Below are 14,839 nucleotides of genomic sequence, written 5' to 3'. Positions count from 1 at the left end.
GTCAGATGGAAAGAAGTATTGAAAAGAGAATTAATTGTGTTGGTTATAATTATGAGGTATAAAATAATTGAATTTACTGCGGCTGCTGCTCATAGGCAACACAAATGGTTTTCAAAATACAACAGAAATATAAAATTTTTTTTGTATTTAACTCTGAAAACGCAGAATTTAGAAAAGCAATCAGCGAATGAATGAATTGTTTTCAGTTGCTCATTAGATGTGTATCTGTAACACCTAGACAAAACAAATGGCAGGAACGTCACATTTACCTCATCTATCATCATTATAAATCCTGTCTCCATTAAACATGATGTCAGTATTGATTCATACTGTAAATGACTGATTTACATAGATAATAACCATAACATTTGACAATTAACCTTGTAGGACATCAGCATTCAATCTCTGGTGGCCTAACTAACCTTTTGAACCAACACTCATGGGATGTAATAGGGCTGATGTGTAACTTAATCTTTCCCCTTCCATGTAAAGAAATGTCTGTTTGTCATTAAAATTGCTGACAATTATCTTCTCTTTGGCCTCGATAGATTGTTTCTGACCTCACCTTTCTCTTTTCAGATAATACTGAGCACAGCTCGGATTTTAAAAAACATTCTGTTGAAGTCAGCAATTTCCTTTTTGGTCTAATAGCATTTTTCTTGCATTTCCACTGGGTTTTTTTTTTTCTTTCTCCTGTCTTCCTCACCCAATGATCACCTCATCACTTCTGTTATACTCTCTTTTCTTATTTAATTGTCTCCTTTTGGGGTGTCCTGGTGACCTAGATCTTAGGACACATACCATTTAATGATTACATCCCCATTTTGATTCTGGTTGGGTACCTTTGCTTCATGTCTGTGTCTCTGCTTAAAACTATCTAAAGAAGGGTTAGGGTTAGGGTTATCCATAATCCCTCTTTTTTGTTTCTTTTCTATGTCCAGATGCCAGACAGCTGCCAGACGTAGCCCTGACAGGAAAGTGTACTAGGGAGTGTGATGAGTTTGGCCACTCTGATACCTGCTGGATGCCTGTCCGCCCTTCGCCACGCCAGCGTCAGCGTCACGGCAGTGACCCCCCACGGCTCTCCACCTTCGCCCCGGGAGACAATAACAACAATCTCCGTGGTAACGACCATGAGAGCGACAGTGAGAGCGCTGGCAGCGCAGGGAGCTCAGAACCCGGGGTGGTCGTCAGCGGAGAAGGTCAGAGATTACCCCTAGCCAACGGGGATCCTCTCAGCACCCTGGGTAGTGGAGACCGCAACAGGAACATGGGCGATCACAACCGCAACCTTCTGAACCGCAAGATGACTTCAGCATCCTATGACACATTTAGCAGTGCAGGCTTTGGGAGGCGCCAACAAGAGGAGGAAGGAGGAGAAGGTCAGAACCCACCCGAGGTCATACCACTGACGCGGACAGGAGGGGACTACAAGACCACGTCCTGCCTCACGTTGTCACGCCGCGAGGTCTACCTGTGACAGCCCTGCAATGGAGCAATCGTCACCACACCACTCCCTTGTCTGAAAAAGAGGGAGGGTTAAGACTTTACTGGCACGTCATGAGTTTGGAAGGCCTTTTAAACCTGTGAAGATGTGAAAATGTCAGAAAATAGCTGTATATCAAATTGGAATTCTGACTAATATTTATAGGCACAGAAACTTAAGCAAGTGATGGATCAACACTTGGGAGAGCTCTGACCAGGAGTACTTTCTAAAAAAAGGTATTTTTTAACTACCAGTGAACATTGGCTACAGGCAAAGATCCTATTATGTCCATGTGGAGGAGGACAACTTCATCTCTTCTTTTTACCTGAATCTGATGCATGCCTGACCCTCCGCCACAGAGGGATCTGTGTGAAGAAGAGAGAGACTGAATAAATCCTGATGCTATAAATGCCTCGGCGCATACAAAAACTTCTACTGAGGCTACAGCAGGCAGGACTTGGACTCAATTGGTGAACCACTGAGGTCTTATCCAATCAAAAGAGATGAAAAGACGTAACGGGTCTCTGAGTTATTTGGATGTATTTCAAACCAATCAAACTTTCTAATTCCTAATCAACTCTACTGTAACACAAGACGTTGACATTAACTAATCAAACTGCTAATCCTGTGAGAATCTTAACAAATCACAAACAGAGTATCAAAGCACCAACAAAAGTGTGGTCACTGTACAGTTACACAGTAGGGAAAAAAGTGCTCATCTCAAAAATCAGGTATTGTTCTTTAAAAAAAACCAGATTCAGAACAAACTGCAAATATGTGAAAAGAAAGACTTTTTTACAGTAATCAAATGTAAACATTCAGAATACAAGGTTCTCATAGAGTATCAGTAGTGCCACAGTATTCCGGCGTGTGTGAAAATATGTGTTTATTATTTTTACCTTCACACCCAGTCTGTATGTATATATTGTACGTGTGTATCTGATGAAACGGCAGTGTTATCTCTCTGCTGGTGTCCACCAAGTAGACTGAGGTGCTGAATTTACTACAGACCTACAGTATCCTAACAGTGTTCATGTATCATAAATGTTCTTTCACACACAAGTGCACACATATACACATGCACGCATGCACGCACTTACACACACAGACCTAAGCATGTAAACACAAACCCATACAGTGCATTTGCAGAATGTGAACATGCACAGGGCCGCAGTTTATGACATGATTCAGTGGCTGTGTAACATAAAGTATATAATACCTTGCATTTACTTTCATACAGAAAACATTAAGCACACACACACACACACACACACACACACGCAGCATATTAAAACATAAGTAGAAACACAAACCCATATTAAGATGTGTGCAATGCGCAGTTCATATGCACTGTGTGTGTATGTGCTCTTAATCATAATTTTTTAACATATTGCCTATCATTGAACTAGCTGTAGCATTTTGCCTGCTTCCCTCCAGCCAGTATTTAAACATGAAATGTATTTAAATAATTACTCATCTTTGACTGATGCGTGGAGCTACGTTAAAAGGAATTTCAGACATCACATCTACTGTATGTAATGATAAGACAATGTGAGAATATAAGATATTCTGCATTCTGTAAGTAGGACTCCAAAAAAACTAATTTCTGTAAGAAAAAAAAGGAAAAGAAAAAAGTACTCTGCATGAAAGAAAGATAATGCTAACTTTTTTTCTCTCTTTTTAAAACCACACGCCTTTTTGGATACTACGCCTATTTGGATACATCTGTACTATATGTATGTGTGTGCTTACAGGGAAATGGAGATAATGATGGCAGCAAGGGAGTTAGCTTCAGTGGATTAAAGTGTTCCTTCTTGATCATGGAGCAAGTTTGGGGTAACCTAGGGCCTTTCTCTCAGTTTCCACGGCCCGGAGACGGCACGAGGGGTGCCGTAGGCTTTAACGAAAAAGAACACAATGTAGTGGGAGCGCAGAGTTCTGCTGCACCCTTTTCACCGCACAGTGCCGACCTGAACATGCCCATACTGCTGTACTGAACCTCACAGATAACAGACTCCTTCACATTTGTCCTTCCCAGCAGCTACTGCACGAATCCAGATACACTCTGCTGCGTTGGGCTGAAGAGTGGGTGTGGATCGAGGCCAGCACATCTTAATTCCCATCATCAGTGTGTGGTTCAGTGGTGTGATAGGGATAATAGGGTTAGGTCGTCCCTGTGGTCTTAATGAGTTTCTTTTCTCCTCTCTTCTCCTCCCTTGATCTGCACTGATCTCATTAATGTCTGGATAGGCGAATGTAACACTGCTGGAAATTGCCAGTAAGTGTGTCTCTTCATTTTCCTGGTTGTTTTGGATCAGATGTGGCACAGGAGACACACTTGTTAGTGATGTGCTCCAATTGAGTTCATAGATCCATGTAGAGCATAGAATTAGTCAGAAAGGAGATCAACACTCAGGTAAGATGTGCGACAATGTTTAACTTGTAAACTAACTACTTGTCAGACAGAAATGCACACGCTGTTGCTGCCCTGACAGTCCCTTCACTAAAAGGTAACTCAAGTGTGGAAACTGTAAAGTAGTACCAGTTCCTCTACATTCATTTTACAATGGTAAGTGGACAGAGAAATGGGTGTTCTCTATGTGTGTGATTACACTTTGTATACCTGTATATATCTTTAACTTCACAACTCTGTGACCGACCCTCTTCAGCTTGTTTTAAGCCACTGTTGTACTTACTCCCTAAGCCTTCATTAACCCCAAATCCCCAACATGGCTGTTTACTGAGCTCTGCTATTGATGGACTGTGCTGAGGATGTAAGGATGTAATGAAACTCAACGCCTAACACATGAGTTAAATCTTTACATGGGGAGTTCACATTGAAAAGTGATCAGAGAACATCCCGCAGGGTACATACACTGAGAGACAGAAGGACACATGCTCTTTCTCTGGGAGAAAGTGTTGAGATAAGTGTGTCTCAATCCCTCGGCCGCCAGAAAGGTCTTGAAGAACTACTGTCCAGTTGGAGAGTTTTGGAAAGAGACTTTTGACACAGCCCTGCCTCCTAAAAGTGGCAGATATTTTGTTAAACTGCTGTTTTAAGGCAGTTCCATGGCACCTTTCAAACCCGCCCATTTGGATTTAAGGGAACTTGCTGTACATGAATCTGTGTGGGTGTGTATCTTTTTTATACTGCACGTTTAACATGAATATGTTTCAGTCTACTGCAAAACAGAGAGGGGAGACAGACAGAGAAGAGTGTAACACCTGAGATCGTACACCCACTAATCAAGACATTTTTAAAAACAGAAACTTCAGCACACATCCTGTACCTGTCATCCCCCTCATGCTGTTATCCTTATAGCCATGTACAGATAAAACTACACTGTAGAACAGACAACTGGAAACCATAACAGACAATGGCATGCTTAAGGTCTTCAAATCTGCACCTGAGAAAAAATGAGAAATTTTTTTTTATTTTCCTCTTCTTTGTTTTCTTTTCTTATGGGGCTGGCTCTGTTTTTTGCTGCTCCCTTCCTGTAATTACACAATGAACTAATTGCATTTGCTATGACGAGGAAGAAGAGGAGCTGTCGCAGAATGGTTTGGTACGAGGATGAATCATGTAAAAGTTTGACTTTGACATTAAAAACTTCAAACACTCTTGTTTGTTAATCTTTTGAGATCATGTCACACAGTAATTATGATATAAACAATAGTTTGGGCACTTATAATGACTCCAGACAAAATATTTGCAACATTTGCCTCAAAAATAACAGTTTGAGTTGAGTTTGAGTTATTGGTAGTGAGTTCACAGACATGGGAACTCTTTTAGACAAAAGCAGTGATGTGCCCACAAGAGTTTTTAGTACCACTCTGTGATAAGGCACCATTTACAAAGGGTTTATAAGCTGTAATTAGCTAGTGCTTTTAAGATCCTTTATAAGCCATTTATAAGAAAAACTTTTATATTGCCACCAGCATCACACTTCCTTTGTCTTTTTAGCTATCTCTTCAATTCTGCAGCCATCTGGACCAAAATCCATTTATTAACTTATTAACATTCATAACTGCAGAATTGAAGGATTGTTGTAGAAACCCTTTATTAATGATGAATATCTATAATTGCAGATGAAAGACTGACCTTTCCACATGGCTTATTAGAAAGGGACCGTTTATTCTTGCCTTATTAACATTTACAACCAAAAGGTTACCTTGTTATAAAGTGGTACCAAACCGCTGACAAAACAACCTCTACTCAAGGTCTATTTACTTGTTTGTTCAGGAGCTTTAGATTGTAGATGTTCAGATTTACACTTCCATGACATCTGAACAAACTTCATCTGCTAGTGTCCATGTGATACAGTCGAAAGCTCCAATACAAGCAACTTTGTGGACCTTTATGGGAGATATTGACATATCCTGTTTCCAAGGTCAAAAATGAACTCAATTGAAAACAGTTTTACTGCCCAACCAACAGATCCAAAACCCTTCCATTTGGCAGAATGACACCTTGATACTCTTATTTTAATGGGCATTGTCAATTTGCACCTGGCTGATATGCGTGCTGACTAGAATGTATAGAATATCACCTAAATGTGGCACAATCCATCAACTTTATCTTTGAAAGGTGAACTTTCTGAACTGGATCCTGCTGCAAGAAAACTTTAAAATGTAGAGGGCAATTTAGACTTAGACTTATCAGAAAATGCTTCAGAGGTGTTAACTGAGGCACAGATTAGTATGAAGGATTCAAAATGTCAAAAAAGGGCTGCAATCTGGATTTTGTTTTGTCCAGTATGCAACACTGGCACCATGTGGTCATGAAGCAGTATTACCTCAGTTTTTTGGTTTTTTTAACAGTATAACATCTTTCTGTGGCATGTTATGAGCTGTTTTCTTTGTTTCAAATAATTTTTTCTCATAGAGAAGGATAGAACAAGAAAAGTATTAAGTAAAGAAAAATATTATTGAAGGCCTTTTGATGCATTTCTTTTGAGCTGGCAGAAGGAAGATACACCTGCCAGTTTAATTTAAAGTGAATCATAGTGAATGTAGCCTCATATATTTTTGTAAACTACTATTCTCCTGTAATTGGAAAGAGGTTCAATGTGACTCAATCTGGGAAAGGATCATTTATGAGTTGAAGGTTCTTTATAGTTCACAATGTATGTATGTCATATCAGATATAAAAATGGATGATACAATTACTGTCGGTGTAATCCAGAAGTGAAAATCTGTCGCTGCCTGAATGGTTTGGATGTTATACGCATCAAATAAATAGTCATGGTAATCATTCATTTACATGAAATTATTTTCAAGGCTATTTACAGCAAACCCCCCATCATGAATAATACATGCTTTAATGTTCAGTTAGCTGCTATCTTCAACATCAATACAACCCAAAAGCTGATTCTACACTGTTTTCCATTTTAACAGGCCAGGAAGTTGGCCTGAACCTTGTACTAGTCATAGGCTAATCACTTAATGCAGATTCACTGCAGCCGATTAATTTGGTTTTCCAAAGCAATACAACTTAACTTTCACATCGCAGGTTGAATGAATTATGCTTTTTTGAGGAAAGGAAATTGAAATTGTGTATTTCCAGGATGAGGACTTAGAACAATCTCACATTTGATTAGGGTTAGTTGAAATGTCAATTCATGGATTCTAAGGCCATATCCTTTGTTATCCTTATTATCTGAAATGAGTATAATCACTTGTATTAAAATAACAGCATATGTCACATCCAATGAAATCTGTTTTCAACAAAAAAAAATTCAAATGTAGGTCTTTAGGAAAAAATGTCCATACATTACCATCCCCGAAGGACCAATTGTTCTGCAGCCTGCAATAAAGTCATAAAAACACACATAAAAAGAAAAATCATTAAACCCCCCAATAAAAGGTATTAACAACCTTATCTGAAACATCAAAAGCATCAGGTATCCTATCAATCAACTTCTAGCTCTAAGTCATCTCATATAAGTGATGACCATAAAAGGCTTTGTAAATAAATCACATTGTTTCACCAGATAAATGGACAAGGAGTTGTTTGCACTGCAATAAAAGGATGTCAATTTTTTTGAACTCTTAATTAAAATCCAAGGATAGAATGGAATTTGAATGTGCATTTTATTGATTTTCTGAAGACAGAGGAAATTGTTTGGAGGGAGGCGCCTGGTGAAGTAAACCTCAGAATATTAACCTCCTCACACACTGTCCAGTATATCAAATGGTCTTTGGAGTTGTCAGATGCTTTAAGGGGCTTAAGCAGACTTATTTTCTGAGTGAAAGCGAGTGGAAGTGAATTGCCTTTACTTGCAGAGAGAGAGAACCTTGGGCTCATGGCTTCAAAGTGAAAAAACATAACTGTGTAATATGTTGAAATTTCCCTATTATTTGTGCTTATCCTGTCAGGAGGAAATGTTTTCTGATGTCCAGTCAGTTAACATCTATAAAAGGTTGCTGCAACTTTCCTACACCAAAGAATCATTCAGCATCAGTACAGCTGAGCATGAAGCATCACAGATGTGATAAATTATGTCAGTGCTGTGTTCCTCTGTTCAGGAAAACCTTGCAGCAGCGCTGTAAACATTCTTTCTCATTGATACATCAGGCGGTAGCTGATGTGAGATTTGATCCTCCCAGTGTTCCTCCGTAGGCTTTCATTTATGTCTCTTCATCTTTCCATGGTCACATCAGCCTGAATTCATCAAAGCTGTGCCATCAGCATTCTTGGTAGAACAGCAGGAAATAACACATATACAACCGGATTTTACATATCGTTTAATAGAATAAGATATCTATCGGCCTACAACTACAAACGTTATCCACATTATTCTTAAATCTTTATGGTGTGAGAAACGGTGTTTCAAAATATATAGAATACAGTATATTTGTTTGTCAGTGGTCTGCAATAGTGTCATTGCTTTTACTTTAATGTGTGAAGACAAAATAGGCCTAATTAAGGTTAGTACACTGATTCACGATGTTGTTAAGTTTCTGATGTTAATTCTGTTTATGCAGTTATGAATGAGACTTCACTAATGTCAACAGTGTTAGGTTAGGTGATGGGAATAATGGCTTTTTGAAGGGAGCTGGATCTTATGGCTCCATTCCTTTTCTGAGAGCCTGCTCTTTCAGCTCCCAAATGGCACTTTGTTCATTATCACTTCTGCTGGTCTACTGCCTAAGTTACTTACATTTGTAGCAATAAATAAATATTAAGCTTCTTCATCTGCATGGATTGAACTATTCTGTAATATTGATGGTTAAAACGTGTGATAGCCTATGTCAAGAATAACTATCCTAGTTGTATAATAAAAATAACACCCTACCAATGAAAATTAAATAGTATTAATTAATAATTACACAAATCTATACAGACACACACTTTATATTTCAATTAGTAAAAGTAATTAGTATAAGTGTAATTTGTTAATTGTCATAATTTCTTTTTTCTGCCTGGGGGTTAGGGGCAAAATTGGCTGTCAGACGGGAGCCGGCTCCCATCGTTCAGTTAAAAGAGCCTACTCACAGAGCTGACTCATTCGCAACCGACACATCACTAGTTGGGTTATATATATTTGGCATGCAGATGCACAAGCCATGGGTTTTTGGATGGAACAGATCCAAGGAAAAGTTTCTAGTTAATTCTAGAGGAATTCTGTAAGACACAAACAACCTTGGACAAAATTAAAAATCTGTAAAGATAGCAAGTAATAGCAAGTAATAATATATCAAGACTTACTATGACTCATTCCTCAATCCCTCCAGCAAGTTCTGGGTTTCCCCCATGGTCTCCTCCCAGTTGGACATGCCCAGAAAACCTATACTCTTTGCTTGGGGCAGCAACTCACTCCCAAGTTGGGGGAGCAATCTACCGCTTGCCAGCAGAGAACCATGATCTCAGACTGGGATGTTCTGACCTTCATCCTGGCCACTTCACACTCAGTTAACCACCACAGAATGTGCTGAAGGTCCCGGTCTGATAAAGCCAACAGAATCATGTCATCTGCAAAAAGCGGAGATGGAATTCTGAGGTTTCCAAACCAAACACTCTCCACTGCGTCTTGAGATCCTGACACAGCTCTCACTTTGGTTATACAAGGAGCAGATGGCTTGTAGCAACACCCCCCATACTCCCGCAGCATCCCACACACGAATTTCCCTGGGGGATATGGCCATAAGCCTTCTCCAAGTCCACAAAGCGCAAATAGACAGTGTTTTTACTAGCTTCCTGTCGCATATAGGATCCAGTTAAAGACTCTCACCATTACTTACAGAGCACTGCACAATCAGGGTCCTGCATATGTGGCTGAATAACTACACCCTTGTTCATCAACCAGTTCTCTTAGGTCAAATAACCAAAATTTGTTTTCTGTCCCATGCACTAAGACCAAGGTGATTGAGCTCTTCAGGCCGTTCCACAAAAACTTTGGAAGGCTCTGCCAACACCTTTACGTGCTGACTCTGTGTGCGTTTTAAAAAGGCATATAAAGACATACCTGTTTAGACAGGCGTGTGGGTAAACAGTACAAATCAGGTCAACCGATCTCATCCCTGGCTGAATACAGCTTGAGCCAAGCCCTGCTTTCCCATATACAGGTGCTGGTCATATAATTAGAATATCATCAAAAAGTTGATTTATTTCAGTAATTCCATTCAAAAAGTGAAACTTGTATAATGTATACATTCATTCCACACAGACTGATATATTTCTAGTCTTCATTCCTTTTAATTTTGATGATTAGAACTGACAACTGATGAAAACCCCAAAATCAGTATCTCAGAAAATTTTAATATTGTGAAAAGGTTCAATATTGAAGACACCTGGTGCCACATTCTAATCAGCTAATTAACTCAAAACACCTGCAAAGGCCTTTAAATGGTCTCTCAGTCTAGTCTGTAGGCTACACAATCATGGGGAAGACTGCTGACTTGACAGCTGTCCAAAGACGACCATTGACACCTTGCACAAGTAGGGCAAGACACAAAAGGTCATTGCTAAAGAGGCTGGCTGTTCACAGAGCTCTGTGTCCAAGCACACTAATAGAGAGACAAAGGGAAGGAAATGATGTGGTAGAAAAAAGTGTACAAGCAATAGGGATAACCGCACCCTGGAGAGGATTGTGAAACAAAACCCATTCAAAAATGTGGGGGAGATTCACAAAGAGTGAACTGCAGCTAGAGTCAGTGCTTCAAGAACCACCACGCACAGATGTATGCAAGACATGGGTTTCAGCTGTCGCATTCCTTGTGTCAAGCCACTCTCGAACAAGGCACAGCGTCAGAAGCGTCTCGCCTGGGCTAAAGATAAAAAGGACTGGACTGCTGCTGAGTGGTCCAAAGTTATGTTCTCTGATGAAAGTAAATTTAGCATTTCCTTTGGAAATCAAGGTCCCAGAGTTTGGAGGAAGAGAGGAGAGGCACAGAATCCACATTGCTTGAAGTCCAGTGTAAAGTTTCCACAGTCAGTGATGGTTTGGGGTGCCATGTCATCTGCTGGTGTTGGTCCACGGTCAATGCAGCCGTCTATCAGGAAGTTTTAGAGCACTTCATGCTTCCTGCTGCTGACCAACTTTATGGAGATGCAGATTTCATTTTCCAACAGGACTTGGCACCTGCACACAGTGCCAAAGCTACCAGTACATGGTTTAAGAACCATGGTATCCCTGTTCTTAATTGGCCAGCAAACTCGCCTGACCTTAACCATATAGAAAATCTATGGGGTATTGTGAAGAGGAAGATGCGATACGCCAGACCCAACAATGCAGAAGAGCTGAAGGCCACTATCAGAGCAACCTGGGCTCTCATAACACCTGAGCGGTGCCACAGACTGATCGACTCCATGCCACGCCGCATTGCTGCAGTAATTCAGGCAAAAGGAGCCCCAACTAAGTATTAAATGCTGTACATGCTCATACTTTTTATGCTGTACATGCTCATACTTTTTATGTTCATGCTTTTCAGTTGGCCAACATTTCTAAAAATCCTTTTTTTGTATTGGTCTTAAGTAATATTCTTATTTTCGGAGATACTGAATTTGGGATTTTCATTAGTTGTCAGTTTTAATCATCACAATTAAATGAAATAAACATTTGAAATATATCAGTCTGTGTGTAATGAATGAATATAATATCCAAGTTTTACTTTTTGAATGGAATAAATCAACTTTTTGATGATATTCTAATTATATGACCAGCACCTGTAGAGTTGTCAAAGTTTGCCAGAACTTCCTTGAGGCCGACTGAAAGTCCTTCTCCATAGCCTCCCATCCCTTCATCCCTTCCCTTTTAGTTTGGTTCCAGAACCAGAGCTATTTGCCTTTGGAGAACCCATGAGGGGATATTGCCCTGGACAACACAGCTCCCAGGTTCACAAGGTCACACAAACGTGATTCTATGGGGGATTAAGGTTTCACTGAGGCAGAAATATGCAGTTCTGTATTTGTTGTGGAGTAGAACAGATGGGTCAGCTCTTTAGGGGGATAAAACAGAAAGAGCTAAATAACTATAAACATTTCTTATGTTGTTGTGTTGTGGATTCAACATTACATTTTGAGTAAACACATTTAAATGCTGTCTTTCTAAAGGAGTTTTAAAATAAAGAAACAATAGCAAACTCAAATGAAAAAGTTCTATCCATGTTACATGTGAAATTTGGATTTCCTCAGTGTAAAATGATGGGAACTAATGAAACCAATCCAGATTGCCATATCTGCGGGCTCAGTTTTGATTGATTTTGATTTGAAGGACCTGTATGGATGTGTGTATGTGGCTGATGACCTGCAGGTGTTGATGTATGATGTGCAGTTCCAAGAGATTGCAGAGGTGTGTCTCATCTTCTGACTGGCTGACCGTTGACAGCTTCTGGCTTTTAAAAGACCAGAGCCAAATTTCACTCCGTGTCTTCACTCTCTTGTTGTTTTTCTCAGTAAGTGCACAGTTTTTCAGCTGTTGTGTGGTTTTACTGCTAATTTTAAAAAAAATTGGCTTGTGTGTAGATAAGTGACAGCTTCAAGCTGCAGTTGTGACAGTAGTGCTGTGTGAATAGATATTAGGCAGCTTGAGGCTGCAATAATGAAACCTGTAATTACTTGTTAGTAGTAATATATAGTACTGTAATAATGTAATTACTCAAATTCAGGGCTAAGAACAAGAACTCTGTAAGCCTGCCTCGAGAACAGGTTTGACCTTTAAAAAAGCTCAACATGGACACCAGCTGGACAAAAGGTAGTGTTACAGCCTGAATTTCATGCAACGAGTGTTAAAGGTCCCCCAGTGTTAAAGGTCCCCCAGTTGATTTAATTTGCTAGCTTTGTAGCAATATTATGTTGGCTCATAGCCTGCTGGGAAAAATTCTTAAATGTGTCCGGTAAAAACAGTCAATAATGATTAATCACTAGGTCATTCAAGTCAAACACATTAAATCTTGAATGATGTTGGGGCAAAGAAATCCTTAGCTACAGTATATCAATCTACATTGCCACACTAAGAAGATAATATAACTAGATTAGTAATAACAGCACTAAGAGATAATTGTAAGGTAATTGTGTCAATTTTCTGAAAGAATTGTTACACATTGATTTTCATCCCTAAAATTAACATCATCACGTACTGTTGACAGTGAAAGAATAATGTTCCCGGTCATATTTCCTTGAAATGAATACTAATTACTACTAATTTACTATCTTGTTGTTAGTTTTAATTATGACAATTTGGCTGCACTTATTAGAGGAATATAGAATATTTTTTGTTTATTGCAATTTGCAAAGTAGCAGGATGCAGCTCAGATATGCATAGTAGGGACCTGAGGGACAATCCATGGTAGAAGGACAGCACAGCTGGCTCAGTAATTTGCCTGGATGCAGTCTCTAACTAACCTCTGTTAGTCCCAACAGCAGCTTCTTCCTTTAAAGGGATCAGAAGTCTTTGCATTGTTATGGCACCTGTTCAGACATCTGAATACCCTAAACACTCACAGAGACTGTTTTCCACAGTTTTCTATTTCTGTGATTTCATGACCTGCTCCAGAAAATGGAAAACTTGCATAATTTCACAAGTCTCACAAGCTCAATATTACATCCCTTTGGTTTACTCCCCGAGCAGATGGCAGCGGCAGCATGCAGGTCTCTGTTGGTCTCTGTGAAGGTGATGTTGTCTGGAATCGGTTCATCTGTAGTAGAAGCCAGAAAATGTTCTTTTCACACATACAGTACAGTTTATGTTATAAATAAAAAATATCTGAAGCTAGTAGACTCAAAGTGGTTTCACGGGGAAGATCACTTTACTGCAGAAATGTCAAACTATGTGCTATTACTACTCTGCAATGCATCGTATCTGCTACACATGACATTTAAAATTCTCTTATATTTCAGAAATACAATAGTACACTGAAAAATGTTTCTCTCTCTCTCTCTCTCTCTCTCTCTCTCTCTCTCTATATATATATATATATATATATATATATATATATATATATATATATATATATATATATACATATATACATACACTGTGCACACCATAGCCAATGTATAATGAATCAAGCATTAAGACAGTGTAGTCATATTCACAGACATTAGTTTCCTGTCTGGTGTTGAACATTACAAATACAGTGTACTGTGGAGAATCTTAGAAACCTTCAAGTGTGTCACAGTTTATGAAAGAGCATTGTCATGTGATACATGTAATATATTTGAAACTGTCACTGTCTGAGTATAAATTTAAAAACACCAATTTCCACAGACTCATCTACCTGTAAGACTTTTCCCTTGAGAAAACACTTTAGAACAAGTAATGCCAATCTCTGCCAAATGAAACGTGAAAATTAAGAAAAGTAAATTAGCTGTTATTGTCAGGGACTTCAATAAAATAAAACATTCCTCTGGGACAACAGATGGCTGCGGATATACTACAGATGTGGCATAATTAATTACATACAGTGTTGTGACACATTGAATGTGAAAGCATTTTCATGCTGATGACAAATTCTACAGTATCTACCAAGTGATATATGTCTTATTATATAAAGATGGTGGATCTGACGAGAGCAAGAGGTAGGCAGACTTGAAACATCATGGTCTGGTAGTTGTAAGCTGAAGTGGTTCGTAATGAATGTCGCAACCCAGGCGAAGACACTGGAGTACTGAGGCACAGGAAAAGACAACAGGAGTTACTCAAAGCACAGGAGTAAATCATAAAAACAAGCGACAGGAAAAACACTACAAAGACAATAACCATAGATACACTACCACAGAAGGTTAGCAACAATCTAGGGACAAGTCCCAGGAAGCCAGGAGTATCTAACCAGGATGTTGAGGAATAGATTGGTGTCAGGTGTGCATTTCAGCCTGGTGCCCAGAGTGAAGCTGGTATAGGGGTATACCCT

The 14,839-nt window shown here is 39.3% G+C and overlaps 1 protein-coding gene across 2 annotated transcripts in view; it reads left to right on the top strand.

Annotated features, from left to right (window-relative positions):
* The window catches only part of pcdh7a (protocadherin 7a), a 45,688-nt gene extending 40,581 nt beyond the window's left edge, over positions 1-5,107 (top strand). For both annotated transcript variants that reach the window (XM_038713543.1, XM_038713542.1), the window contains one exon: positions 942-5,107. In XM_038713543.1, the coding sequence (XP_038569471.1) occupies positions 942-1,480 (539 nt within the window). In that variant the 3' untranslated portion in view covers positions 1,481-5,107. The remainder of the gene's footprint in view (positions 1-941) is intronic.
* The last annotated feature ends 9,732 nt before the right edge of the window (positions 5,108-14,839 follow it).

Source organism: Micropterus salmoides, unplaced genomic scaffold (genome assembly GCF_014851395.1).
Source record: "Micropterus salmoides isolate LMB-PRFRI ecotype aquatic unplaced genomic scaffold, ASM1485139v1 Ms_hic_scaffold_12, whole genome shotgun sequence".
NCBI lineage: Eukaryota > Metazoa > Chordata > Actinopteri > Centrarchiformes > Centrarchidae > Micropterus > Micropterus salmoides.
Note: the sequence above shows the minus strand (reverse complement) of the source record. Positions and strands in the feature narration are given on the sequence as shown.